This window comes from Cricetulus griseus (assembly GCF_003668045.3).
Source record: "Cricetulus griseus strain 17A/GY chromosome 1 unlocalized genomic scaffold, alternate assembly CriGri-PICRH-1.0 chr1_0, whole genome shotgun sequence".
Taxonomy (NCBI): domain Eukaryota; kingdom Metazoa; phylum Chordata; class Mammalia; order Rodentia; family Cricetidae; genus Cricetulus; species Cricetulus griseus.
Genome location: NW_023276806.1, coordinates 191,132,079 through 191,159,444, shown reverse-complemented (window position 1 = coordinate 191,159,444; position 27,366 = coordinate 191,132,079). Strand labels below are relative to the sequence as shown.

Sequence of the window (27,366 nt, the reverse complement as noted above, 5' to 3'; positions counted from 1 at the left end):
AGGCCTTAACTCTGTGTTGATCTGATTTAATATGAAAATAAAACTTCCACTCGACCAGAACAGTTTTTCACTGTTCCAGTATTCAAAGCAGATACTGTCATCCATTGCCTTGAACTATTATTGGACATGTAGACAGATAGTTCTAACATTTAAAGACTACACACACTTCAAAGATGAAGCCAGCAGCATTCCCCACTGTAATCAATTGATCCAAACAGTGTGAACATGGATGGCCATTTGTTTTCTTTCCTGCCTCAGATAATGTTTATTTTGAAACTAGGGAACATGTTTTGAATACATTATCTGAAAGTGTTCAAGGAGTCTAAATCGATATTACCTGTCCCAGATCCTCTTTTGTTTGCTACAGGGTGAAGCCAGATGTTAGAGTTCATAAATCCTGTACAGATGCGAATGTGTATATTAACGATTAACACTGGGTCGAGAAGACAAAACTGTTAAGTGATTCTCTCTTACACATCTAATCTCTTACAAAACTGGGTGGCACTTCTGAGATTAAGCTGCTGGAATTTGGACATGAACTTGGTCTCTAGGGCCCCTTGAACATTAGCCTTGGTAGCCTTGTCCACAGCTTCCTTGATCACCTGGTGTTTTCCCCATGAGCTCTGTCCTCCATCGAGTCACAAAAAAGCTTCCATTCCACCTTTTCCATCTCCACAGGTGACAAAGTCCAGAAGAGAAGACTAATCAGAGTTAAGGACACAGTGCCACAGTGGAAGCTGCCTTTTCAGTTTGCTTTCTTCCCCCTCAACACTCCGACCCAGAATTCCATCATTTTATTTTCCTTTGGAAGGAGGAAAAAAAGCATTCCAAACTCACCTCAATTTTATAAAGATTTCTTCCAGCAGAGTTTCAGTCTAAGTATAATGATTTTGCAAACTTCCAAGCACCACATTCTTTTCCCACCTGATCTGAATATATCCCAATTTTCACAAATTATCTCAAAAATAATCTCCAGGAAATCATATGGCCTTAAATAAAAGATTTCCAGAAGTAATTCAGAAAGAAATCAAGTTCTAGATAGGACCAAAGATGTTTTAGAGTACTCTCAATAACCTAAGATCTTCCAAATCACTTAAGGGTTTTAAGCAGATCCATAGATGACTATGCCCATGAAGGAAGCATAGAGTAATTTTATTTAAATGATGAAAGTTCAAGAGTATAAACAACAACAAAAACCCTTACATTCAAATACAGGATGCTATGCTGTGTCGCTACATACATTACAGAAAAGAAATATTATAGTAAATAACCACTAAACTTGGACCCAAACTCATTTTTAAATAGTCTAGCCTTTCCTCCTGGGCAATATGAAAGGGATTATAGGAGCTTATATTATTTAAGGATATATACCATACAACATATAGTATTTTACTATTTTAACAAATCAATGCATGAAAATGTACAGTTCTCTAGAACATCAGTAATTGGTATTTTCCCTGATTCAAACACACAGAAGAGAAAACATCTGCTTGCAAATACAGTTCTGTATCTGTTCTTGTGTGTTGATGAATCGAACAATAGACAGTAAATAGTGTTATATGTAAGGTTCTCTTAGTGCTTTGTGCTTTCTCAGTCTATAATTCATATACACACACTTTATAACCACCTGACTTCTATGTTACATCGAAGATACTGACTTCACCCGTGACAAAGATAAGATGGTCTGTTTCACTTACATCTGCTACAGTTAGGCTGTGAAGTGTCCCTCAAAAAGGCTCATGTGTAAGGGCCTTGGGCCCAAGCTGGTGACAGCACTGAGGTGTGACTGACTCATGAGCATGCTACTACATTGCTCAGTTCACACTGAATGAGATGTTAGGGGGTGTGGCCTATTTGGAAGTAGTTCACTCAGGGTTTGCCTTGATGAGTGAATCTTGTCCTGGTCTGCCATTCATCTGTCAGCTTCTCACTCCCTTTTCTCCCTCCCCTCTTTTAATTTGCTTCTTCTTCCCATCCTCCCTTCTTGACCACCATGAAGTGAGATCTGGTCCTCATACCCCAAATTGCTTCCACGATGAGAAGCTCTGCGCCTCTCACTCTGATCTCTTCCACCATGAAACTGTGCCTCACCCCAGGGGCCAGAAATGACACTGCCCTGTACAGGAGCTGAAATTCCCTGAAGGGATGCCAAGGTTAGCTAATAACAGTAATACTTAACCCTTGTCTCAGCTGATTTCAGGGGTTCATCTTCCATGCATATTTTGCTATAGGTTACAGACTTTATGCTTTTGTGATAAGCAGCTGAAATCATACAATGCTCTGAGTAGTCAGATGGTTACAATGAAAAGACATAGGAATTCTACAGTAAAATTTAGTAAGAGATCCAAATCAGGGAAGATATTAATACTGACACAGCAGCACCAACAGCTTTGCCTATCAGATTTCTGTAATTTTCCACTTTCCCCCTCTTTTGAGATAGGTTCTCACAAAGCTGTGCAGGCTGGTTGCTGGCCTTGAATATATATCCCTTCCAGCTCGGCCTTCCAAATAGTTGGGATAACTACAGCAGCCACTGTGCCCAGCCTAGTATCGTTAAATCTAAGCTATATTCATCTCTTCATAATCTCAGTTATTACAAGAAATGGTTTGTTTTTCTTATCTGACTTTATAGTATATTAGAATGTACCACCTAGACAAAGACAATTTTATCTCTTTTTTGTTTGCCTCCAATGGAGACATAATGTGGATTAGAGACTTAAAAAGAAATAGCATCAAGGGTCCACTCAGTGTGAGGAGCCTTCACCGGGCTGGAGAGCAAAGTCAGGATAATGTAAGTGTTTGTTCTAAAATGGAGATTCCTCGGAAAAGATCTGGAACAATTGTTGGTCGAGTATTTGTTTATACGGGAAGAGCCAGCTCGAGGCATTTCTTCCAGGAAGATTTTCTGAATCCTCTCCTAAGTAGGATTACTCTTGTGCTGTCAGCGTTCTGTATGTATGACTGAATAATGGGCTATGAGTCTGCAGTGACTATGTGTCCTTCTTCATGATTTCCCCAGGAGTAAAACTTAGGCTTTATTTCACTCCAGCGACAAAGACACTGGCACATGGTGAGAACATATATACATGGGCAAATGAGCACCTCTACATGATTTGCAAACTATATGTAGCCCAGGGATTAATATGCACATCAAATGACATGGGGGTGTGACACATTTATATTCACTCACAAATTAAATGAAGCTATATAGCCAATACTTACGACAACTTTGACGTGTTTAGATAGATCTCTAGAACTTCTCTGTAGGAAATCAGAAAAGGCTGCCTACACCACAAGGGAGAAAGGAATGCCTTGTTAGATGGTTTCCACTAAATCTCGCTTCGACATGATAGACAGTTACCCAACATCCCACACTATGAAAACATATAAACAAATTCTCCTTTGGTTGAACCCAAGGTAAAATAGGGCAGTGTCTGTGGGAATCATCTCGGTTTTCTAAAGCGGATCGCAATGGAGTCAGAACTAGATTGATCACAGATAGTTTATTAAGAGAGTACTCACGCAATGGTCCTTTCAGCCAGGCGGGAGAGGAGAAAAAAAAGAGGGCCGCATGCGTGCATCCCTGATATTTAAAACCTTGCTAACAGCACTCTGGCCACGCCCAAGTGGGGCGTGGTCAGCGGCACCTGTGCCAGCCCCCAAGCGGGTGTGGTCAGCATTTTCCCTGCAGTTTTCAGACTACAATCTACAATAAACTTAAGATTATGAGAGAATATCGAAAAAAAAAATGGATGGTTCTCAGAGTCCCTGGGGATCCAATGCTAAGATCTCCTTCAACCTCCCTCAGGAAAGCTCTTTACTGTCGCGTATACTTTAACCCTACCCAGTGCTAGCCATTTAAGCTGCACACTATTGACACATTAAATGTCTTCTGTTTTCCTCTCTACAAACTCCTAGGAATGTCCTAGAAGAGTAAAGAAAGCCCCCCCCTCGCACCCCCACCCCACCGCCACCGGGTCTCGTATGTGCTTCTACAAAAAGCCTCCAGGTTCTGCCAATCTCTCAACCAAGGTCACTGGGTACACACCCTGCTGAAAACTATATCCCGAGCTAAGATTGTCTCTGATGGGTGGCATTAGCTATCAACTTAACACAGTCTGCGATCACCTGGGAGAGGAGATTCGGTGAGGGGCTGTGAGATTAAGTTGGCCTGTGCACCCGTGTCTATGGGGGGAGGGGTTATCTTGAAGAGAGGGAAGACAGGTTCATTGTGGGTGGCACCTTTCCCTGGGCAGGGATGCGGGATTGTAAAGGGGTGGAGAATCGGTTGAAAGACCCGCTCGAAATGCCCCTGAGCCCCCTGCCCCGAAGCTGCCAGAGCCTCCCAAGCCTTCACCCCGGCAGGGCTCGCGCCCCCGGCCCGCCCCGCCTGGCACCGAGCCTCGGGGCTGGGGCCGAGCAACGAGCACCAGATGGGCAGGCCCGAGAACGAGCACCAGGTAGGCTGGGGCCGAGCAACGAGCACCAGGTGGGCCGGCACGAGGGCGAGCACCAGGTAGGCCGGCACGACGAGCACACGAGGTGGGCCGGCACGAGGGAGCCGAACTGGAGCCCGGCCTGAGCCCTGCCCCTGAGCCCCGCCCGATGAGAAACACTCCGTCCCAAGGTCTCCGCCCCCAAGGTCAGCCATCTGGACGCGGAGGGAGGGGGAATTGAGTCTGTTGTACCAGACACCAGACCTTGAGAATATGCTGATCTGGAATGGCTCTGTGTCTTATTTGAACCATCCAATAGAAATGATTCTGTATTTCGCCTCATTTGAAAGACTCTGTGTTTCACCTCATTTGAATAACTCTGTACTTTGCCTCATTTGAATAACCCTGTATAGCGCCTCATATACATTGACCAATGGGAATAGCTCTGTACAATGCCTCATTAGAATTATCCAATAGAATCCCTGCTCCTAGCTTGCGCCTTTTTCCCTATATAAGGACCCCTTTCCCTTGGCTCGGGGCGCTTAGCCACACAAAGGCTAAGTCGCCCCGGGTACCCGCGTCTCCAATAAAGCCTCTTGTTTTTTGCATCCAGTTCGTGGCCTCGCTGATTCCTGGGTGTGTGGGTCTCCCTCTACGAAAGTGCCTCTTCGGGGGTCTTTCACGGTGTAAGCAGAATCATGAGTGCCCTCGTCTCTTGCTGCCTGCTCTTGATTGTGGATGTGTAATGACTAGCTGCTTCAACTTCCTTCCTACCACCTTGGCCTCGGCCAGTGACAGAATGTAACCTAGAATTGTGAATCAAATGGACACTTTCTCCCTTAAATTGCTTCTTGTCAGGATATTTTAAACAGAAATAGGAAAGAAACTGAAACATTGTTTTTCTCAGTTCCTTCACTGACCCTGTTTCACATGGCTTCCTAAAAGACACCAACTCTTGTAGCACCTCAGGGGCTTAAAATTCAATCATGGTGGCACACGCCTTTAATCCTAGCACTTGGGAGGCAGAGGCAGGTGGATCTCTGTGAGTTCGAGACCAGCCTGGTCTACAAGAGCTAGTTCCAGGACAGCCTCTAAAGCCACAGAGAAACCCTGTCTCGAAAAACAAAAAACAAACAAACAAACAAAAATTCAATCATGATCAACACCAACCCCCGTGTTGACCACTCATTTAAAAAAACATTCCCAGCCGGGCGGTGGTGGCACACACCTTTATTACCAGCATTTGGGAGGAAGAACAGGCAGGTGGATCTCTGTAAGTTCAAGACCAGCCTGGTCTACAAGAGCTACAAGACAGGCTCCAAAGCTATACAGAGAAAACCTGTCTCGAAAAACTAAACAAACAAACAAATAAACATTCCCTCTCCTTCATTCCTTGGTGAAGGCTTTAAAGAATACCTATATATAGACATAGATGGAAGTAATGCTATGTCTAGCATTACTAATTTTGATGTAGCAGTCTCTTTAGTATTCAGTGAATTGGCATTAAATAATATTAAGAATCATAAAGTGAATCACATACTTACCCCTGCATAGAACATTTTATTTCGAAAACGACTATTGAATTTCTCTGGATTTGCTTCTGTAAAGAGGAGAGGCAGTTGTGTTATAGAAACTTTAAGAAAGATTAGCACTGTTCCCCTCCTGCCTGGCCTCTACCCTGAAGACCCATTAGATCCAACTCTGCTGTTACCACTCCCTCAGCTCCAGGCCAGTAGTTCCAGGGTCCCTGTGACACAGGCATAGCTATCGAGTGCTGAAAAGTTCAGCTCAAGCCAGCGACTTTGGTATGAATTGGGAGTGTGTTTGTAAGGCTGATCATTGGGTCCCATCTCTTTCTACTCTACTGGAAAGCCTGAGTGCGAGGTCCAGAAATGATGGTTTGATGAGCTCCCCAGGTGCACTCAAAACATTAAAACTAGAGACTTTTTTTTAATTTGCTTTGAATCAAAGAATCAGAGGGGTTTGGGACAAGGATGGACAAGAAGTAAGGGATCTGGGGGTGTGGTTATTCTCACTGACATCTATGAGGGTGTGGCTTCTGTAAACTGTGTGACACTTCAAAGTGCAGTTAAACAGGGTGGATTTGAAGGAGCATTAATGGCAATTCGTTCTCATATTTTGAGAGCCCTCTGAACCCACTCCCTCACTTGTAATAGACCTTGGAAGGAATGGGAGCAAATGACAAGAAAAGGGTAGGAAAGGGGATAAGGAGGTAGGGAGTGAGGAAAAAAAAGGGCTGGAGAGAGGGAGGGAAGGGGGGCTCCTGAAACGACTTCTCGTATTCCAGAAAGGCTCTATATGAAAAACGATTTCATTTTCACTTTGCCTCTACCATTATTTAGCTCAAAGAGTCAAAAAGATGAAACAATGCACATCGGAGAATTTTCATGTCTACATGAAATATAATTTCCTCAAATGTTTCTCTATGATACAATTCTGAAGTTTCACTAAACAATCTACTGGTCTACCTTAGCCCTCTGCCTTTATACCCACTCACGAATAGTTTCTTCTTCTTCTTCTTCCTCTTCTTCTTCCTCTTCTTCTTCTTCTTCTTCTTCTTCTTCTTCTTCTTCTTCTTCTTCTTCTTTTAATATTTTTTTTATTTAGAAACAACCTTATTTTACATATCAACCCACTCTTCCCTCTCCCTCCCATCCTCCCATGACTTGCACCAAGGCTCAGCTCTTAAAGGCCAGACTCACAACCAAAAACATAAGTAGTTTCTTAGGCTAGCTCTTTCTTCCAGTCATTTCTCCCTAGAGAGCAACATGACTGGAGGAAACTCCCTCTGTCCCAATACTGTCTAAAAACAGCATTTAACATTGCCTGTCAAAACAAGGGAATGTAAGAGTTCACTCATACAGACAGGTCCTAAGAAAGCATATAGGACCTCAAGTGTAGTCCTACATAACACCAAGTGGATTATTTTCAGGATTCTTAGAGTCAACTAATAATTGCACAGGACACAGAAAGAATTGCAAACTTAACTCATAAGAGAAGGGAATGTCTGTAGATTGCTTCTCAACAGCTGACTTCAGCTATGAAGTTTCTAAATCTCAGAGCTTTCCCAAATACTGTTCTACTCAACAATACACTGATCCTATACACAAAACAAAGCAAAATGTTATGAGGAATAATAAACATTCTCTCTCTCTCTCTCTCTCTCTCTCTCAACATCTTGTTAGGATTCATTATTTTATTATTTATTCATTTAGTGCGTGTGTGCGTGTGTGCGTGTGTGCGTGCGTGCGTGCGTGCGTGCGTGCGTGCGTGCGTGCGTGCGTGTGTGTGTGTGTGTGTGTGTGTGTGTGTGTGTGTGTGTGTGTCTCCAAAGGCCAGAAAAGGGTGTCAGGTTCTCTGGAGCTGTAATTACAGATTATCATGAGCTCCTGATATGAGTGCTGAACTCGTGTTCTTAACTACTGAGCCATTTCTCCATCCATGTTACTGACTTGTTTTAATCAACTTTCCTGACTTCCATTTTCATTTTCAGTTGCATCAGCTTTCTTGTTTTATAAAACTAGAGGTAAAATGAGATTTTTTTTTTGCACAGTATCTGAGTACATGGGCTCTAGTTTAAAAACAAACAAAAAAATCCAGTCTAGCTATCCAACAAGTTATTAAAAAAAAATGGAAATGTCAGCCAGCACAGTTCTAGTGTAGAAGTTTCTCAACATACTGATGCCCACAGCTATTAAGTGAACTTAGACTAGCCACTAACATTTATATGCTTTGTAGCTGATGGTCTGAAAATATTCACAACTGTATGTGGTTTTTCTATGAGACTCAATTTTTAATAAAACCAAAAAGAAGATTAATTTTCTCCAAAGATAGACTATTCCCCATAAGACCACCAAAATGGGATAAAATGGAGAAACAAACTGAGTTTTTAGTGACTTCACTCACACCTTGATGAAAATGTTCATCTGAGATGTAATTTAGCTGTGAGTAATAAACTTTAAAACAGGTCCATTGAGACACCTAACATTCAGAGAACTGTTAGAAAGACATAAGAGGAAGGGATAGGGAGTCACTCATATGTCTTGGCCTTAAGCATTTAAGAGGAATCCTGTCAGTCCCAGGACAATGCACTTCCAAAAGGCTATTGGGTAAATACTCCACTTCTAAGCCGTGTTCCTAGCCTCATTTCTCTCTTTTGTATCTTCTGTGTAAGCAAAATTGATACTCAGAAAGACAGGCCAGCCAGAGTGTAAAGGAAGCTCAGCCTGCTGCTGGAACTGGGCCAGCTCACACTAAGGCCAGGCCATGGAGGGAGCAAAGGAGGCACAGGATAGCCCACAGATGCCTACAGCAGTGCTCAGTCATTTCCATTGCTGTGAGAAATATAGACTGGATAGCTGCCTGTGCTTGTGTGCATCCTACAAAGTTGATGTACCTTTTAAGAAGAACCAAGAGTATAAGCACGCCACTCTACCTTCCACCGTGCTTCGAGAAAGAAAGAGGGAATAAAGATTTGGGAAGGGGCAATGAGAAAGTTCAAGGCTCATTCCTTCAGGGAGTTATGTCTGTTAGGTGACACGGGGTCAACATGAAAGGCAAATGGTATTGACACCACTGCTAGAAGGATCTGTGGTGAATTGCGTGAATTCCTGGGTGTGAGACAGGAAGACCCAATCACTGTCTTCTACTCCATTATTCTGTTTCCAACCAGCAATGTGACTCTCTCAGTTTCCTGTTGCCAGCATAAGAAATCATGACCAATTTGGAATATTCAAACACCATTATTGATTTGCTCATAATTCTCTTGGTCAGAATTCTGGAATGGACCCCCCACAGCCTCTGCTAAGGGTTTGAAAAGGTGACATGCCGTGACACCCTCACTGAGAGGTCCTGGGAAACATTTTCTGGTTGTTTGGGTTGTTGGTAGAGTCCACATCCTGGAGGCTGCAGAACTGAAGCTCTCCGGTGGCTGCTGCAGGGTGCTCATTCTCACTGATTCAGTGTTTCACTGTCTGTACCCATTGGGTTCTGATCCAAGCCACAGTCAAAACCAGTATATCAAGTCCTCATATGCTGAATCTCTCTGACTTCTGTCCTCTACTTCCGATTTTAGGGACTCACACGATTATACTGGCCCATGCAGATAATCTCAGATTGTCTTCTGACACTGAAGTTGGCTTTGCTCATATGAGTAAAGTTTTCTGTCATGCTGGGTGACAACCACAGGCATGACTCCAGGTGGCAGCAGTGATGGAAGGCAAAACTGCTAAAGTCCCCTTTAAAGCCCCCACGACTCACATTCCTCCCCCTAGCTGGAAAAGGTATTTAGTACCTAACAGGTCCTCAAGGTTCCCAGTTCATCAACTTAAAAATCCCAAATCTTGTCTAAATCTCATTATCTCAAACCTTCTCTTTTATCTACAGAATATAAATGATTTGGATCTAATTATAATCTATTTATAATGATGATGGAGTTCTGGGTGTAATCCATTAAACTGATTAGAAATGTTAGCCCCATCCTTAAACACAGCAAAAAGGCATCGTATATGCCATCAGACTGGGAACCCTTAAACTCTGCTTCTGTCCAGGATTGGTCTTGCAGGCTTAGTTGTCAGTCCATTTTAAGCATTTATTTCAGCCTAGATGTTACCTTCCATGTCTTGAGCAGCTCTGATAAAAACATATTAGGGTATTTAACACCACTTATTCATCCCTTCTAAGTTTTGTTGTTTTCTCCTCTTTCTGCTTTAGCTGTTAGTAGCCCTACATGCATTGCATCTATAACAAAATCTTCAAATTAGCAGAGAGTGCAAACAGTGAGATTCCCATGGTGTCTGCACACAGACAAAAGTGCTGGGTATAGAAATATTTACAGAGCACAAAGCCGCACACATAAATCATATCTAAGTTTTCTAGCTAATGAGAGAACGTGTTCTCAATAACCTTTAGAGTTGCAAAGTGTCTCAAAGATGAGTTAGTTCTCAATAAAATGTCATACATGCTTCCTTCTCTACAGGCTTGAAGACAGCACACATCTGTAGCTAAATGGGTCAGAGAATTATTATCACACGGTTTTGTTGTCACTGATCATCACCTAGCATAACCACATTTCTCAGAAGGCCTAGGAATTCCATTTAATAAATAGGTGCACATGCAAAGTATATTGGTTCACCTCCTCAGATATTCCATTTATATCCTATTATTATAACTCAAAAGAGCAACATTCTGATATTCTACGCATGCAAATTTGTAAGAACTTTTGGCTAAAACCTTCCCGGGTTACAAACAGACTCCTCTCTGAAATAACCCATGTAAACAGTATCACAAAACCATTTCAGTGCAGAATCCTGCCATGGGTTTCAGTGAGAGTGGAGACCAGTTTACAGGAGGGTTTGGAGTGTGGGAAGGAGGGGGTAAATATTATGAGTAACCACAATATTTATCTATAATTTCAAATGTATCAATTTCAAATTAAAAAAAAAAAACATTGTTCAACAGTGCTTTAAAAAGACATTGAGGTGTTTTTAGACATTATTTCAGAAGACTTACAAGTTTTAAAAGTGTTTGTTGGTTGGTTTATGTGTATGTGTGCATACCTGTGTGAGTGTACGTGTAGCTTGTGTGAGCGGTTGCCCAGGGAGGCGAAAAGATGCCACCAGATTCTCCTGGAAGTGTCTTTTTAGGTGACTGTGAGCTGCCCAATGTAGATGCTAGAAACTAAACCCTGGTCTTCAGCAAGAGAAGTCAGCCCTCTTAACCCCTGAGCCGTCATCCCTCAGCCCCCATGTAGTTTGTTGTTTTGTTTTATTTTTAAATGAAGTATAAAGCATAAGTAATAAGCAGTTAAAGTGGCACCTGCCTTTAATCTCAGCACTCAGGAGGCAGAGGCAAGCAGATCTCTGCAAGTTCAAGGCCAGCCTGGTCTACAAAGTGAGTTCCAGGACAGTCAGGGCTGCCACACAGAGAAACCCCATCTTGAGGGGAAAAAAAAAGCAATACTATAGGTTTAATTTTTCCATCAAAATATGAAATAAGTAGTTGAAAATGTCAGTACATTTATTACTTACATTTCATAAATAATACAATGTAATGTTATATAATCCTAAAGAAGGAGTCTTCGAGTTCTTAAACATAGAGGTCCTTAGTCTTCCTTCACTTTCACTACTTAAAAGTGAACAAGGACTGGTTAAAACCTGTTATATGTGTATGTCTAATTGAATTCAGCCAATATTACCTCTACCCTGCCTTTATGACTCACTAAAATCTGCTCACACTGAAGGTGGAGCCACATGAGCCCAGATGCACGTTCACCGGGGAAAACATCTGGACTGTTCAGAACTGGATTACTGCACACACTTTATCCATATGAACATTCTTCCAGCCTGTTTCTTGGCAAGCAAGGCGCCACACGCTTGAGTTTTTCAGTTGCAACCATTGCAAGTATCTAAGCACACATAGATAGATTCAGTTTGCCCATCTATTCTCCAGTTCTTGTCTAGCTCATAAACAAATGCAGTTTGCCTGGGGCAGCCATTAGGAAGACATTTGCAAGTGTAAGTATTACAGCACTTTCATAAAATATTAGATATAAGCACCCCATGTAACTCACATATCTTGCATACTTTCTCCATTGGATAGTTATCAATTTTTAAGTTTTTATGTTTTTAATATTAGTTATAGATAAAAATTAGTTTCATTATGACATGTTCATATGTGTGTAATGTATTTTGATCATACGCTCCATTACAATGGTCCCATCCCACTGAACCTTCCTCTTCCCACTAATCCCTCTTCTATCTGTAAGACTTTCTTTTTCTTAAAGGTATGTGTGTGTGTGTGTGTGTGTGTGTGTGAGAGAGAGAGAGAGAGAGAGAGAGAGAGAGAGAGAGAGAGAGAGAGAGAGGGGGGGGGGTTATTAGTGCTTCTTACAGGATCATGGGTGACGATTTGTTTACAGCACTTTGAACACCTTACCAGTGGTTACACCAGTAAAGAAAATATCTCCCCCTCCCCCAACAACCTTCTAAGCCTCTGCGCTCTCCCTAACAGGACGCAGATGGGCTCAATCTTGCGCTGGGCTTGCACAGGAAATCAGAGCTGCTATGCCTCAAGACTGTGGCGACCACTCATGCCCAGGAGATGCGTCTGCAGCACTGCACTCCGATCTTGCATCTTCTCTCTTACTACTCCAGGAATCCAAACCAGCACGCCATAGTCTATGCTTGCAGTTACATGCCCACCTTTAACTCAGATCTTACCTACTAAAGAAAAGAATTCCTTCTTTTCAATACCAACTCCCGTTAGGGACATTTTAAAATGCCCTTTGCCTTATAAAATGTCGCTTTTACCAATATCACTTTCCAATCACTGTAGAAAAGTCATTCTTTGTGTATCCCCTTTTCATCTGCCTCAGGCTGAGGACAAGCAGTGTGTTCCTCTGTACTTGCCTTCCTGCCTGGTATGATTTTACCTGCATTAATTCTTATCCATTATCACATTTCTCCCTTACATATTACCCTTCCTGGAAATGTCTTCCACCTCTGCCATCAATCCTGACGAACACCTATATTGTTTTCTTTTTACACAACTATAGTAATACACTTTTTTTTTTCAATAAATGGGCTTATCCTCAAATGGAACATTCTGGTACTGTAACAAACACTTGCTGATACCATTGGACTGTGAGCTGGTAATGAAAAAATGTAAGATAGGGAGGCAGGTCTGAAAATGAAAGGTCAGACTCACTGGAAGTTTCTTGACATGCACCTGGGCTCACTGGCACCCACCTTTAGGTGTGAGCTGGTTTTTTTTTTTTTTTTTTTAAAGATGTCATCTCAGGCAGTTAGGGTTAAGGTTGATTGAATCTAACCAGATCACATAGACACTCAGTGTGTTTTAATCCGTTCTTCTGCCAGTGTAGAGTACACCGAAATGATGAGGGGACTTCACACAGACATTCAGTATGGAAGGTTTGAGACGGTGAGGACTTTTTTAGCACAAGCTGTGTACGCTTGGGTGCCTCAAACAGTGGCATGCAGTGAGTCTCAGCACTGTCTTCAGCAAGGATGAAACTCAACAAAGCCACACACATAACAGCCTCTTAAGGAAATACATTTTCTGTGGTTTGAATCACAGAGGTCACAGTCCTTGGAGTCACCTTATCTGCATGCCTCTGTATATTTAGTAAAAGTTGTAAATTCTAAAGTGATTTCAATGCCTCCTCCTCTAGCATTATAAGTGTATTTCCTAACCTCGTGCATAAGGTTCAGCAACTCCAAACCATAATTTCCATGAGGCAGCAATATGGAAGCAGTTGATCTCCAACTAAAAGTTAGATGTGTCTAATATCCATGTCCAGAGAGTGACAATCTCATTCACACAGCTGGTAAAATGAGACCTGAGTTTGTCACTCACAGCTATAATCAGTGTTAACATGCCTAAACATTAATGTACTGAGCTATTTTCTGTGTACTCCCTCGAGCACTGACAAAAGTACTGGGCTAACCCCATGACATCTCCAAATCCTCTCCCCAACACTTTGCTTTCTGATGCACAAGCAGCAAGAGTTTGCTCAGGACTGCTCCCGCCACTAAGGGAAGAACCAGCACTCGATGTCCAACCAAGTGAGCTATACTTTGAATCTATCAATTGTTACATTTACCCCCTTTATCTATGAAGTCAAACAAAATACTAACTGCCTCCACTCCCTGCCTTTCAACTGATAATTCTAAAAGCATCTGCATAGCAACAATTCTAATAAACTGTCCCCAAATTAATGTGACTTTCATTGTCCCTTCTAAAAGAAATAGTATATAAGTAGCTTGCTAAGAACTGTCCATTTGATGGGATCTTTCTCATCCATGGCAGAATTTCTCTCTACAGTTACATTTTAAAAATTCTGCCTTCATGCAATTGATATTTGTTATTCATTACAAGTTGATGGGTTGGCATAATTCCTATTTAGAGTACATACTTTCACGACATTATTCAATCCATTGTTTTCACAATGGCTCTCCTGAGACTTTGAGTCACCCTTAAGGTATTTTGCAGCAAATTACACAACTTTTGTCTTGAAGCCCAAAATTGCAAGCAGGTGGAGCTCTCTCAACATCCCCAATCCTCCCTGAGGAGCTATTGGCAGCTAAGAAAGGGAACATGAATCTTCTTTGGAAGTATGCCCCAGGAAAATTTGTCCATGTGTCCACGGATGACCCCACACTCACGTGCTTGTGGCAATACTCATCAGACACAATTGGTAAGGGGGAGACCCCCAGATGAAAGGAGTATTGGAGGATATGTTATAGGTGTGGGTGGTCCAGGAGGCGAGAGAGGAAAGAGTGTGGGTGCATACAATTAATATATTCATATATATATATATATATATATATATATATATATATATATATAAAGCTGACTGTCAAAAATAATAATAAATAAAACACTAAGCCTTAGCAATAAACTTCTGCAGTTAATGTTTGGAATTTGGCATCTTTTAGTCAATTGGTCTGCTTCTCCAAAATTCCTTTGCATTGTGGTGTCTCTCTGTGTTCTCATTCTGGTGGTACAAAGGTGTATATATACCATCAGATCAACTTTCAGAATCATTATACCCCAAATTGGGTTGCCTTGAGTGAGCTTACTCAGCCCCACTTAATCAGTTAGGCCTCTTTTCATGCCTACTTTGGAAATTTTTGTATTTGTGACTTTGTATTGCTTTCCAGGTATTGTTATGAAACTCGGGCATCTTATTATTAAGGAATCCAGATGCATAGGGCTTTAAAGATAAGGAAGAAACGAGAAATATTCTAGGAACCAAAAAATGTTTACTGCTTACTGGCCAAATGAACTCTCTTTTAAACACAGGAAGAAAAGCATGTCACAGGGGCCCTCCATAGGTCCCTTGAATAACTCTTTCCCATGACTAGCCTGTGGCAGGAATGTGCCAGTTTCGGGGTATTTCCCATTTGGAACATTTAAGGTTCTTTTATTATCCATCTATTGTGCCTGTGATTGTCTAGCTTTTCAGAGAGGAAGCACAAACAACAGTCCCTTCTTCATCCGGCACTGGTGTTCTTCCATAGTGCAGAATTCAACTCCACAGACACTTTTTCTTCACAGCCTTCATGGCGCCCAAAGGACAAGACTTGGCAGACCCAGTTAGGGCTTCATAGATCTGCACTTCAGCTGTATTTTTAATTCTAATAATCTGAACCCTAGCACTCCACTGTGGGTGTGTAGGTTGTAAGAGTTAGATTTTTCATCCCCTGATCACCACAATCTGAAGTTTGGGATTCTGGTTTCAGCACTCTGTGTTTCAAGTTTGGGGTTTTGAAACCGCTTGAGCCCTGCAGAGCCTCCGGAAATGAAGGAAACAGTTCCTCACTAACGACTTTGCCTTTCATCTCCCAAACTTCAGACCTTACATAACTATGTCTCTGTTACATCTAAACACATTTGCAGAGTGATAGATCAAGGACAAAGGCAGAGGCATAGAGAATGAAGAGATAGAGGGAGGGAGAGAGGGAGGGAGGGAGGGAGAGAGAGAGGGAGGGAGGGAGGGAGAAGGCAGGAAGAAATTTTGACCAACCTATATCCTAAATTTTCTCAGTTCTGAATGATTAAGAAAACTTAGATGAAATATTTTGCTATTTCATCCTCTTCTCATATATATATATATATATATATAATATATATATATGAATTTATTTTTCTATGATAGATAATATTGTTTTCATTTAAAAATATTTTTATCCTTTGAAAATTCCATATGTGTATTCAATGCATCATGACCACGCCCACCTCCACTTCTCCCACAGTGACACTCCCTAGGCCCTCCCGGCACAGCTTCTCCCAATTTTATGTGTGATCCACTGAGTCCAATTCATTATTAGTGCTGCACATGGCTGTGGGACTTTCTACTGCGTTTTGTCCAACCTACCAGGCACCACAACCCCAAGGAAAGTACTCTCCCCTCCCCAGCAGCCATCAGCTGCCAGGTCATCCTACTCACGTTCAAAACTGGTTCTCCCCAGAGTCTTGGTCCCACATCTCATCCGGGAGGTTACCACAGCCTCATTCTCACTTGTTCCACCCAGCGAAGGTTCCAGAACCTTCCTAGCTACCTCACCACCCTTTCTCTCCCTTTCATCTTTCCTATCACATTCCAAAGGCCCTGGATATACAGTATTAAACTTTAATGTCTGGTGGCTTCTGAAGCTAAGTGCATCCTAATTAGTAAAGAAATATTTATCTAAGGATTTTTATCTCCTTCAGAATTTTCATTCAGAGCTGGGGAGGCACATTAGTGGCAAAGAACTTGCCTACCAAGAGCAAAGACCTGGTTTTGATCCTTGCTACACAGTATAAGAGTCAAACTTAAAGACTTCCATGATTTGGAGTGGACCTCAGTCCCTGCCCTTGAGCTTGTAGACAGCTAGATCTGTAGTCTCTATTTATAGCAAGCCCCCATCTGGTCCACCTCCCAGGGTCATCGTGAAGGTGAACAAGAGGAAACATAATGCAGGCATGCAGGTGATAGTTTGCAAAGGGGAACATGTAGGACATGGCTGAAAACACCCACGCCCCACCCCTGCCCAGAGAGACTCCTCACCTCGGGATTCATGGAACTCCAGGGTGACGTGAGCATCAAATCCGAGGCTGAAGTAATTGTTGAAGACATTCAGAGGAAGCTGCAAGAATGGACAAATGTGAAGGTGACATTATTCACAGCCAACTAGAAGACACCAACCTAGACCCAACACCAGACCCCATCTCTGGGACAGCTTGTGCAACACAGGTTAGTCAGATCTCACTGTAGAACGTGTTTATGGACAAGATACAGGGGCTCTTGAATTAACTTGTTAGTGGAAGCTCAAATCAAGACATCTCACAAATCATAAAGGAAATAAAGGACACAAATACAAATTACTAAGTAAGACTCATCCTTGCACCAGGCAGTGGTGGCACACACCTTTAATCCCAGCACTCGGGAGGCAGAGGCAGGCAGATCTCTGTGAGGCCAGCCTGGTCTACAAGAGCAGGTTCCAGGATAGGCTCCAAAGCTACACAGAGAAACCCTGTCTCCAAACAAACAAACAAAAAAAAGTCATCCTTGTACATGGTGCAATAACATTTAATGACAATCTTGACACAAAGAGAGACTGATTCCATGAGTTTAGAAAATAAACTTAATTGATAGATACCAGTCTAATTTCCCTATCAGTGTATGTGCCTTTTTCAAGAGTTTTATATTCAACACATAAATAAAGCCTGAAGCCTGAAATAAACAATTTACATGTCATCTATTTTTAAATTTTGCTTTGTTTTCACAAACCTCAATATAAGCAATTAAACAGTGACAGCCATTTGATTTGTATCAGCCATTGCTGATAGAAAAAGGAAACAGCCAAACACACACATACACACACACACACACACACACACACACACACACACACACACACAGGAGAAATATATAAAGATATAATTCAGATTCCCACTTAATTGGTTAACCCTGCACCTTTATTATGACAACCATAACCATATAGAGCATACATAAGCTCTTTTTCTCCTGTGCTCTGAGTCCCTGACTTTTCTTGTGAGCCAGCAAAAGGGAATGCCATGAGAGCCCCAGTTGAAATTGCAAACATGACATCATCCAAAAACTACACGTCAATATTAGAACAGCCAGAAAAGCACATGGAAAGGGCAATAAAGGAGAGGATGATCCCCCACATTTCTTTCCATACTCAGAATGCAAGATTGATAATAATTAAAAGAGGCAATGTCCCTAGATAACTGTTAGGTTTATGTCCCAAATTGAATTGCACCCTTTTGCTATTAGAAATAAGTGTTGAAACCTTTAAAGTTTCAAAACCATTCATTAGAGTGTGTCACACACTTCTTACTTGATCAAAAAGATTTCTTGGTAAGCTGAAGGGAGAATATTGTCTCATTAAAAGAGAGGGCAGAGGAGGACCTTCTTGATGTCTGTCTCTGGTTGAAAAAAAGGGGGACCCCACATTGAAGCCCCTGAGACTGAGCCCTGATGGGTCAGGGGCTGCATCAGCCCTTAGAATTAGTTTCAACAAACCAAGGAGTAGAGAGAAACTCCAGCTACACAGTAATGCCAAAGCCATGTCTAACTCTCTGGCTTCGTATTTGAGAATGTCCAGTCCCTGCACTTAAACAAAACCCCAACCCCTGTAAGGACAGCATGGTGATCGTGCCAAAATCATAGAAACATTCTACCATTTATATTACTTTGGCTACAATTCTAACCCATGTCTTAGCAGCCACTGATAGCTAAGGAAAACATCTGGTCACAATTCCCTAAGTAATATTCCAATTTAGTCTGTTTTTAAGGTATTCACATTTTCCAGGAAAATGTGCCCCAATTTTCTACATATCCCCAGACTCCATCCCCAAAGCCCTTTAATTATCTGGATTGACATCCTCTGGCTGCATCAAGAAGTCTTTCCATTTCTCAGGCTTTTGGGAAAAGAGTTAAATTGTAGTCCTAGCTAGTCCACATTTAGCAGAAAGGGCCTGAAATTTTCCTTTTCAGTAGAAGGTCCCCCTCTTTCTACATTGGTGGTTTTCTATCCAACTCAATTAACTCAAATAAACAGTTAAAAGTATCACATATGTTTATGTTTAAACAATGTTCAATTGGGAACTCAACTTCAAGTGAACGATCCTAATGTCCCCTAGAAGATTTATTGATTTCAGGAGTGGAGTTGAGGGGAACAAAGCCAGGGAGATGAGCAGAGATGTTTAAGCCATGCAAAACACTTGTGTGCCTAACACAACTGTCCAGCACTGTAGTGAACAAGAAACTTGGGCTCAGTGGATGGATCCAAACTTGCAAGGATGTTACTTGAAGTGCAGGTATGGAGGCCTTATCCCTTCATTAACTTACTCCAAATCTCTGGAGAAAGACACACTCTTCACGCTAACAAGTGTACCAGGAGACTTGTAAGCCTGCAAAACGGTGGCCATGGTATCACAGAAAAAAAGAGAGAAGTTACATGGAGGGTATGTCTACATAGTCACATACCAAGTTAATCAGAGATCCAGGTCAGAACTTGGAGTAAGGTGCTGAAGTGAGGTGGCATAGTAGTTTATTTACTGCAATAAACTACTATGGGTTGGGTTGTTTTTACCATAAAAGCTCAGTCACCAAAAGAAACACCAAGACAGACTACTTCCTTACCACTTCAAGTCCCAAGCAGATGAGGTAATTGGCTACACAGAAGAGATGTTTGATGTCAGGCCAGCAAGGTCTAAGGTTTCCTACCTACTGAAAGGCTGTGTGCCTAATGCTTAGGGACATACATGTATTCTGTCTTCTCAAGAGATTAACAACTGTTTACATGCTTTCCCGTGTGGAGCTAAAGATGGAGAAGAAGTCCCTGAGCTCTGGAACAAGTATAATGCCTGAGTCCTAAAAGGCCTGTGGAGAGATATACAGGAGGGAGGTGGTAACAGTATACTCACAGCCTTAAGAGGCAGAATTCCAAAGATATCCTATTATCTTCTAGAAGGCAGGAGCCCATGAGAGTGTCTTAAGGAATGTGTTGTGGATGCCCAGTGCTCCATCAGCGGAAGAAGATACTCTCCCTCCCCCCCCGCCCCCCCCCGTGTGTGTGTTTATTACTATTTTTATTTATTTTCATGCATGCATGTGTGTGTACATACATGCAAACATCTACAGAAGTCAGAAGAGGGTGCCAGATCTCCCAGAGCTGGAGTTCCAGGCAACCGTGAGCCACCCAACAGGAGTGCTGGGAACTGAACTCCAGCCCTCTGCAGGAGCTGTGAGTGCTCCTAACTGCCCAGCTATCTCTCAGTCCCCCAAAGGAACAACTGTCTAACCTTACACACGCCATCTTCAAGTTCTTCGGGTGGCAAGTCTGGGTTTCTCTCCACATGGAGGTTCCAGCGGTCCAATTGTACAATGGTCCCGTCTTCCACCTGGCACAGGATCTTAGAAACAGGCTCATCAGTATAGCCCTGAGGACAGAATCAAAGCACAGACCCTTGCTGTCTGGATCAGAAAGCCACAGTCAATGCCATAGCAAGGTGGAGTTGGCCATAATCCTGCTGGTTTTAAAACACAAAGGCTATGTACATTAAACATAATGGTTAAAAGGAGCTCATGCAAGCACTAGCTTGGCCTGAGCTGAGCTGAGGACCAACCCGCTGGCACCAAGAACAGTGGGCATGTCCTGGGTGGCTGCTTTTACTGGAGTGAACAGCGCGATTCCCATGCCTCTTGTTGGAGGAAATTGGGGCCATACTCAAGTGAGTGTGGGGAAGGGAGGGAGCATAAAGGAAGACTGAAGGTCCCATCTTACTCACTAATCCCTGATCTTGTGTTGGGAGGCTCCCCATCTGTGGTCTGAGGTGAGTTAGCCTGAGAAGCAGGGCTGATGAGAACAGTACTTTCCTGGAGAGCTGTTAGTAACAGCATGGTTATTTAAGGTAGTCACACACTAGCTTTGCACAGGAGAAAGTGACACAAGTAATAGTTTGGTTGTGTCATGTAAGTGAGCTTGTTTTTATGCCAGCTACTTAAAAAGTAAAAAACACAGTAAAGCAATATATAACAACAAAAAATGCTTTAATAGGTTAATTCTGCTATAGGCTGGATGAATGTCTACCATGGATCTGATCACCGTCCTATGAAAGGCATTCCAGGCAATGGCCTAGTAAGAGGGGCTTAGGAAGTTAGCAAGTGGACATGTTAGTACCTTTTTAAAAATATCTTATTTTATTCTCCTGCAATTTCATACCTGTATATAAGGCACTGTGATCATACTCACTCCCCACTAACCTCTGTTATTCCCCTTTTACTCCCTCTGACTCCTTTCTCTTCCCAAGACCCTTCCCAATTTTCATGTCTTATTTTCAATGGTCCACTGAGTTTAATCAGAGTTTTTTTGGGTAAGCATGGATGTGTGGTTATTAATTGGAGCATGAGCTATTTACCAGAGCCTACACCCCTAAAGAAAATTTACCACATACAGCATCCTTTAATACCAACAGTTCCTGGGCTAGGTATGTTAGTATTGTGTGGCTTGTTAAGTCTTAGTACAGTAAGATAAATATACACATAAAATAGCCAGTTAGTGACAAGAGGGGACTTCCTTCACAACTTCCAGAGAATGGGAAGGGCAATAGGACACCGGTATCATCAAAGCTATAATAACAATGACCAGAAAATCTCCAAGTTCAAAAGAAGTAGTGCCTGTCTCAAATGGTCATTTTGAAATCTACCAGGTTTGCAATTATGGCCAGGGCTAAGGGTCAGGATGAATGCAAACTCGCCAGATTGTTCCAGATGAACACCTGAGGCCAACCCACTCACCGTGTGCAGGTGGATATCTCAACAATCATCCCGTCTATGCACTAACCATATGTTTGTTTTATACCCCACTTCCCCCTCCCTGGCTGATTCTAAGTGTAAACTGAAGAAGTTACAGATACACGGGCAATTTGAGTCCCATGTCTAACTTGTCCCTGGACATCAGCAGCAGCTTACTGCTTCCAGTGATGAGCACAGAGTGATCTGGGGATGTGGTTTGCCCCTCCGTGGTAGGGACAGCCACTTGCAGTTCTTACCCCTCCCCAGTTGAGCGTCCTAGCCAGGTCATTCCCAGTCCCCAGTGGAAGCACCCCCACAGGAGGCTGTGGGCTCAGCTGCAGCTCATCCAGGATGGAGAGGATCCAGCCCACCTACAGACACATTGGGGACCAGAAGAGAGAAAAGAAAGACAATAAGTCACCAGGAAGGAACTCACAGGAGGTGGCTGGAAAGGTCACAATACTTAAAACACATGGTTAATCCAGCCATCAGGGAACAGAAAGCCAACTTACTTCCAGTGGTTTCAAAATGGTCAACCCCTTAATAGGAAAAAGACTGCTTCATGCATGCTCTATTATATAAGCAAATTGGGAGCCGTCATCTGCATGTTTATCTAGACAGGCACTTTAAAATTTAGGGGAATTTAAGGCTAGTTAGAGGGGTAAATATGACAGAGTATCAGAGAGAATACAAAACTCAGAATCAGACTAAATTTCAATGCTGGCTCAGACAGGCTGCAGAACCTTGATTAAATTGGATAACTTCACAGAGACTTATTCATCTGATTTTCAAAATGAGATAATGATACCCACCTCCCAGGACCATTTACAGCTTAAACTGCAATGCATATAAACACCGTAACCCTGTCTGTGGCCCATGTAGGCGCTCATTAGATGACAACTCCACAAGCACCATTTTGGAAATTCATAGTGTTTTCTTAACTGCTCCTCTATTCTCTTTAATTATCCACTATGAGAAGACAATTGTGAATGGACTTAGTGTCTAATATAAATTTAGGCATACCTTACATACTTATACACTAGAATCACATGCCCCACTTAACCCTTGTTCTGGGAGAAATAACGATTTGAATACAGCCATATTACAATTTAGACAAACATCTCCAAAGCCAAAAGTAGCAAAAAAAAAAAAATCCAGAAAAACAAAAAACAACTTACAAATCTTTGTGATGTCACACAGACCCATGCTCCATAGGTCTCCCTAAGAATTCCCAGGTATGGCTTTCATAGTGGAACTGCAAACTCCATGAAGAGATAACTTTAAAAGTGATAGCTTCGGTTCCCCATTGCATACTAACCAATTTTATCTCGAATTTGGAAAAAATAAAATAAAAAAGTCTTGCTAGAGACTACAGAATTCGTAACCTACTCTCTGATAGATGAACTTTATTGTCTCACTGGTTCATTCAAGAGCTTAGCAAAAGAGTGGCACATCTTTATTCTATACTTGTAGGTATGCGTGTCATGATTTTTTTAACAACATTTTAGCAGTGCATTTAGTTAGCACTACCAACTGTACACCCAACAGAGCAGAGCAACTGAGATAACGAGATTAATGAGTTGAGCCACACTAGATAAAACAAAATGGCTGCCCTCAGAGTTCACACTAATAAAAGATGGTACACTGATTATAATTTCCATGCTCTCCCCAAGCAAAATCCTTTAATGAATCACATTATTAAACTTTAAAACTGTCAGGATGAAGCCATTAACAATAAATTAACGTAAAAAGACTCCATAAGATAGTTCTATTTTAGTTTCCACTTTAGAAGAGAGCTGAGTGGTAAAGTGACATCAGAGTCTCCTCGTCCATGCATTAGAACCGCCATTCCTAATTAGGTAAGACTGACAGCAGTTAGTGGGGCCAGTCTCTTCACCACTGAAGAGAAACACGTTTTCATAAAGAGGTGAGCATAACTGTGCCTGCTGGCACATGCCTACAATTCCAAACCTCTCAGGAGGCTGAGGGAGGAAGATGGCTAGCCTAGGCAATGTCTGACACCCTTTCTCAAGACAAAGCAAAATAGGGAGGTGTCTGGGATACAGATCAATGGTAAATTTCCTGCTAGGCATTGCACAAAGCCCTCAGTTCAGTTCCTAGCACCACAAAATTACTAAACAAACCAATCATACAAAACTCAGTTCTAGAAATTATGTGCCTTTGGCATCTCTGGAACTAGAGAAAGCTCAGAAACAGATGATCAAAGCCAGGCATGGTAGTACTCATCTGCAGTTACATTTACCCAGAAGCCCGAGGCAGGGAGGATTGCTTGAGCTCAGTAGTTCAAGACCAGCCTGGCCAACAGAGTGTGCGTAACCTCTACCTCAAAAAAAGCAAAAGGGAAAATAAGATCAAGGCAAGAAGTTGTTGAATCAAATCCAGTAACCTGCAGAGTTTTTCACCTAGACTCAGAAAGATCTCCTGATTTTTCCACAGAAAATGCAAAGGCAGAGTGAGAGTGTAAAATCCTTTGTCCTCCAGTGACTCCTTCCCAGGACATAAGCCTTGCCATCTACCAAAGAAGCCCAGTGGCATGCTCACTTTCTAGAAAGGCTCACCACGGCATTCACTAAATGTGATATGCTAAAAACACAGACCTTTGTAAGTGTCAAGAGCTACCCCTGGACCATGCTTAGGCTGTGACCTAGGTTTCTCCAGCTCTTCTTGCACACAATCCCAGTCAAGTGTTTCAGATGCCAATCAGTTCTCATGGCCCCGCTGGCTATCACTCGGGTGCTACCGAAGTACCGCTAAACCACTGAAGTACCACTAAACACAGTGAGAGCTCAAAGTTCTAGGAAACTGCAGGAAGGATGTGGAAGGTTACCAAAGAGGGCACACCATGCAAATGCTCAAGGCAGACACACACAGCATGTATGCGATAGAACTCAAAATCTAATTCCACAACCCATCCAGAGAAGAAAAATGGGAGCTTCCACAAAACTTCTCTGAGAGATGGCCATTCACCCTCCTCTTTTCCATCCCAGATTTAAGTAAGAAATTGGTTTTATTTTAGTTGGCCTCTGTTTCCTTTGGGAAGATGGTTATATTAGTTAGTTTACCCTTACAACATCTGATTTCACTCTAAACACAGGAAAAACAGGGGAAAGAGATGAAAAAGACATGTCTTCTTGGCCCACTGACAAAACACAAAGTGCCAAAGGTGAGGTGAAAGCTTGGGGCAGCCTGCTCCCAGGTCTTAGGAATGGAGGAATCCGGGTTGCCCTCTGTCTAACAATAGGGAAGAAACACACCTCCTGCTGGTAGGAGGCTGTACTGGCACATAGTGCCCTCTAGACAGGGGACAGGATAGTTGGAACAGAGTGCAGACGACCATTCCTGAGGCCATGTCCCACGGAACTGTGACTTGCTATATCTGGAAGAAACCGAGAAAGGCTCTGTCAGCCTCCCAGTAACCCAAGCATGTTTTTCTAGCACAGGTGTCTTCACCACCTACAGCAAACGCAGTTCTAGTCTGATAACTCTTACACTGCTCTGTAAGGAAATGAAACAGATAGGAAGTGAAAAAACTGCCTCTGAACAGGAGCCTATAAAGAAAAATTCTTAAATCACTGGAAGGCTCACACCGAAAGGGATGGAAAAGAGGATTAGTCACAAACTGCAAAGTTACAAATGACTTTGAGAAGTGTCCTGTGACTTCCTGTGAGTATATCGGTTGCCAATCAAACCTTCTTAGGCTCAGCTGCTGTCTGCTTTCTCAAAAGAATTTCCCAAGAGCTCTGCTTGATCTGTGCTCAGCTCCGCACAGAGCCCAGGGGGCTTGTGAATTTCATACCCTTGTCGCAAAAGGGCTAAGCATAATTCTTCAGACTTGCTCACAAAGAGGTTTTTACTTTACAAACTGGAATGCGTGTATCATGTATGCACATGTACCTGTTTGTGCCTTATGTATGTGTGAGTCCACATGCATGTGTGTATGCATCTGTATGTGTGAATGTGTATTTCAGTCTCCTTATTTTGTTGATCCAATAGTTTTCCTTGACTACAAGCATGCCATCTTGTATCTCATTGCTATATTCATCATCGAATGGTATCATATGCCTTTTACAACTCTTTTATTGTCTTGTTATTCTCATGAATGACCACTATCACACAGATGGTCTTCTGGCTGGGGTGAATCAGCATCTACTCTTGGAACAGTCCCAAAGAGTTTTTCCCCCTTTCCAAGAAATACGATGTTACTATTCAACATCCAGTTGCCCAGAAGGCAGCACAGTGGTGGGGCATGGAACCTGACCAAGACATTGGCATTGCAACCAAGCTCCGGTGAGTACTGGAGTGGCCAAGTCACTTCCTCATCTATAAAACAAAGAGCACCTGTGCCTGCCCTTTACTGTCATCTTCTCCATTGAATTTGCAGGCTTTGCTTTGAACATACTTGACAAGCAAGAACTTAGCTGCTACACCCAACTGGACTTTTCTTCCAGTCTTCTTACTTCACCAGTGGAAGTCATTTCTTAGAAGGAAAACACCATCTTCCCTCTACTCTACTTGAAGGAAGTTGAGCCCTAAACTTGAAAATCAGCCTCACCCTCACCTGTCTTTAAGCCATGCAGTCTGCCTTTTGCAAACTACAAATAATAGCAAAAGCCAAGCTTTCCTGCAACAGAAAGAGGCTGTCAAAAGTGATGGACACAAATACGCTGCAGGAGCAGGAGAAATGAAGGATCATTGGTAACACCCTACATGTTTGTTCTTATGAAAGCACAACAAAATTATATAAAAGATCTTCAGGCACCGAAGCTGTTTTGGGGGTGCAGCTTGGCCTCCCTAGTTATAATCAGAGACCTGCTGTTGCCATGAGCCCAGATTTAAGACAAGCTCTCCTATCGGTTCTCCATTTTATTGGGCTCTAAATGTTCTCCAAATTATCTGTGCCAGCCCACCAGCACTCTTCCAATTTATTCTTTAATTCACTACAACACTCAGCACTTGATGTATTTTTTGTAAACCAGTGAAGAAAGTTACCCTGATTGAGCCAGCTTGCAGAGCTCTGCCCTTCCTTCATGAGGACCAGCAGGACTGACAGATTGAGAGCACCAGGTCCCCCTGCCTCGCCTCTTGCCTGAGCAGGCACAGCACTGCAGCAGCAGCTGGCCAATGCTGCCACCACCTGCCTGTGCTCAGCTCTAACTGTCACAGAAGGACACCAAGTAATATCTGCCTTCCACGGTGCACTGACATCAGATGGAACTGAGGATTATGGATGACAGTGAATTCACATTTTCCTCTAATGGAACAGGCAAACCCTGACTGCCTTGTATGAAGCAGAAAAGAATGAAGGACACATGCTTTGGGAAATCAGGGGAGAATGACAGTGACATCCCTCTACGCTCAAAGAAAAGCAAGGCACAACATCAGACTCTGACAGGTACCCAGTCAGTTTCAACCCTCTGTATCCAGACTCTAGATGCTAGACGCTCTATATCAAGGATTTAAAACGTGTGGACTAAAGTCTTCAAGCAAACATCCAATGTCTATACTGCAGGGACACATTTTCTTCTTGTCATTGTTCCCTAAAAGTGCAGCTATTTGCAT

The 27,366-nt window shown here is 42.5% G+C and overlaps 1 protein-coding gene across 4 annotated transcripts in view; it reads right to left on the bottom strand.

The window, feature by feature from the left end:
• The window catches only part of Dgki (diacylglycerol kinase iota), a 434,118-nt gene that overhangs the window by 160,979 nt on the left and 245,773 nt on the right, over positions 1-27,366 (bottom strand). For all 4 annotated transcript variants that reach the window (XM_035451050.1, XM_035451051.1, XM_035451052.1 and 1 more), the window contains 5 exons: positions 22,044-22,157; positions 20,295-20,432; positions 17,029-17,107; positions 5,981-6,036; positions 3,223-3,285 (listed from right to left, as the gene is read on the bottom strand). In XM_035451050.1, coding sequence (XP_035306941.1) covers positions 3,223-3,285; positions 5,981-6,036; positions 17,029-17,107; positions 20,295-20,432; positions 22,044-22,157 — 450 coding nt within the window. The remainder of the gene's footprint in view (positions 1-3,222; positions 3,286-5,980; positions 6,037-17,028; positions 17,108-20,294; positions 20,433-22,043; positions 22,158-27,366) is intronic.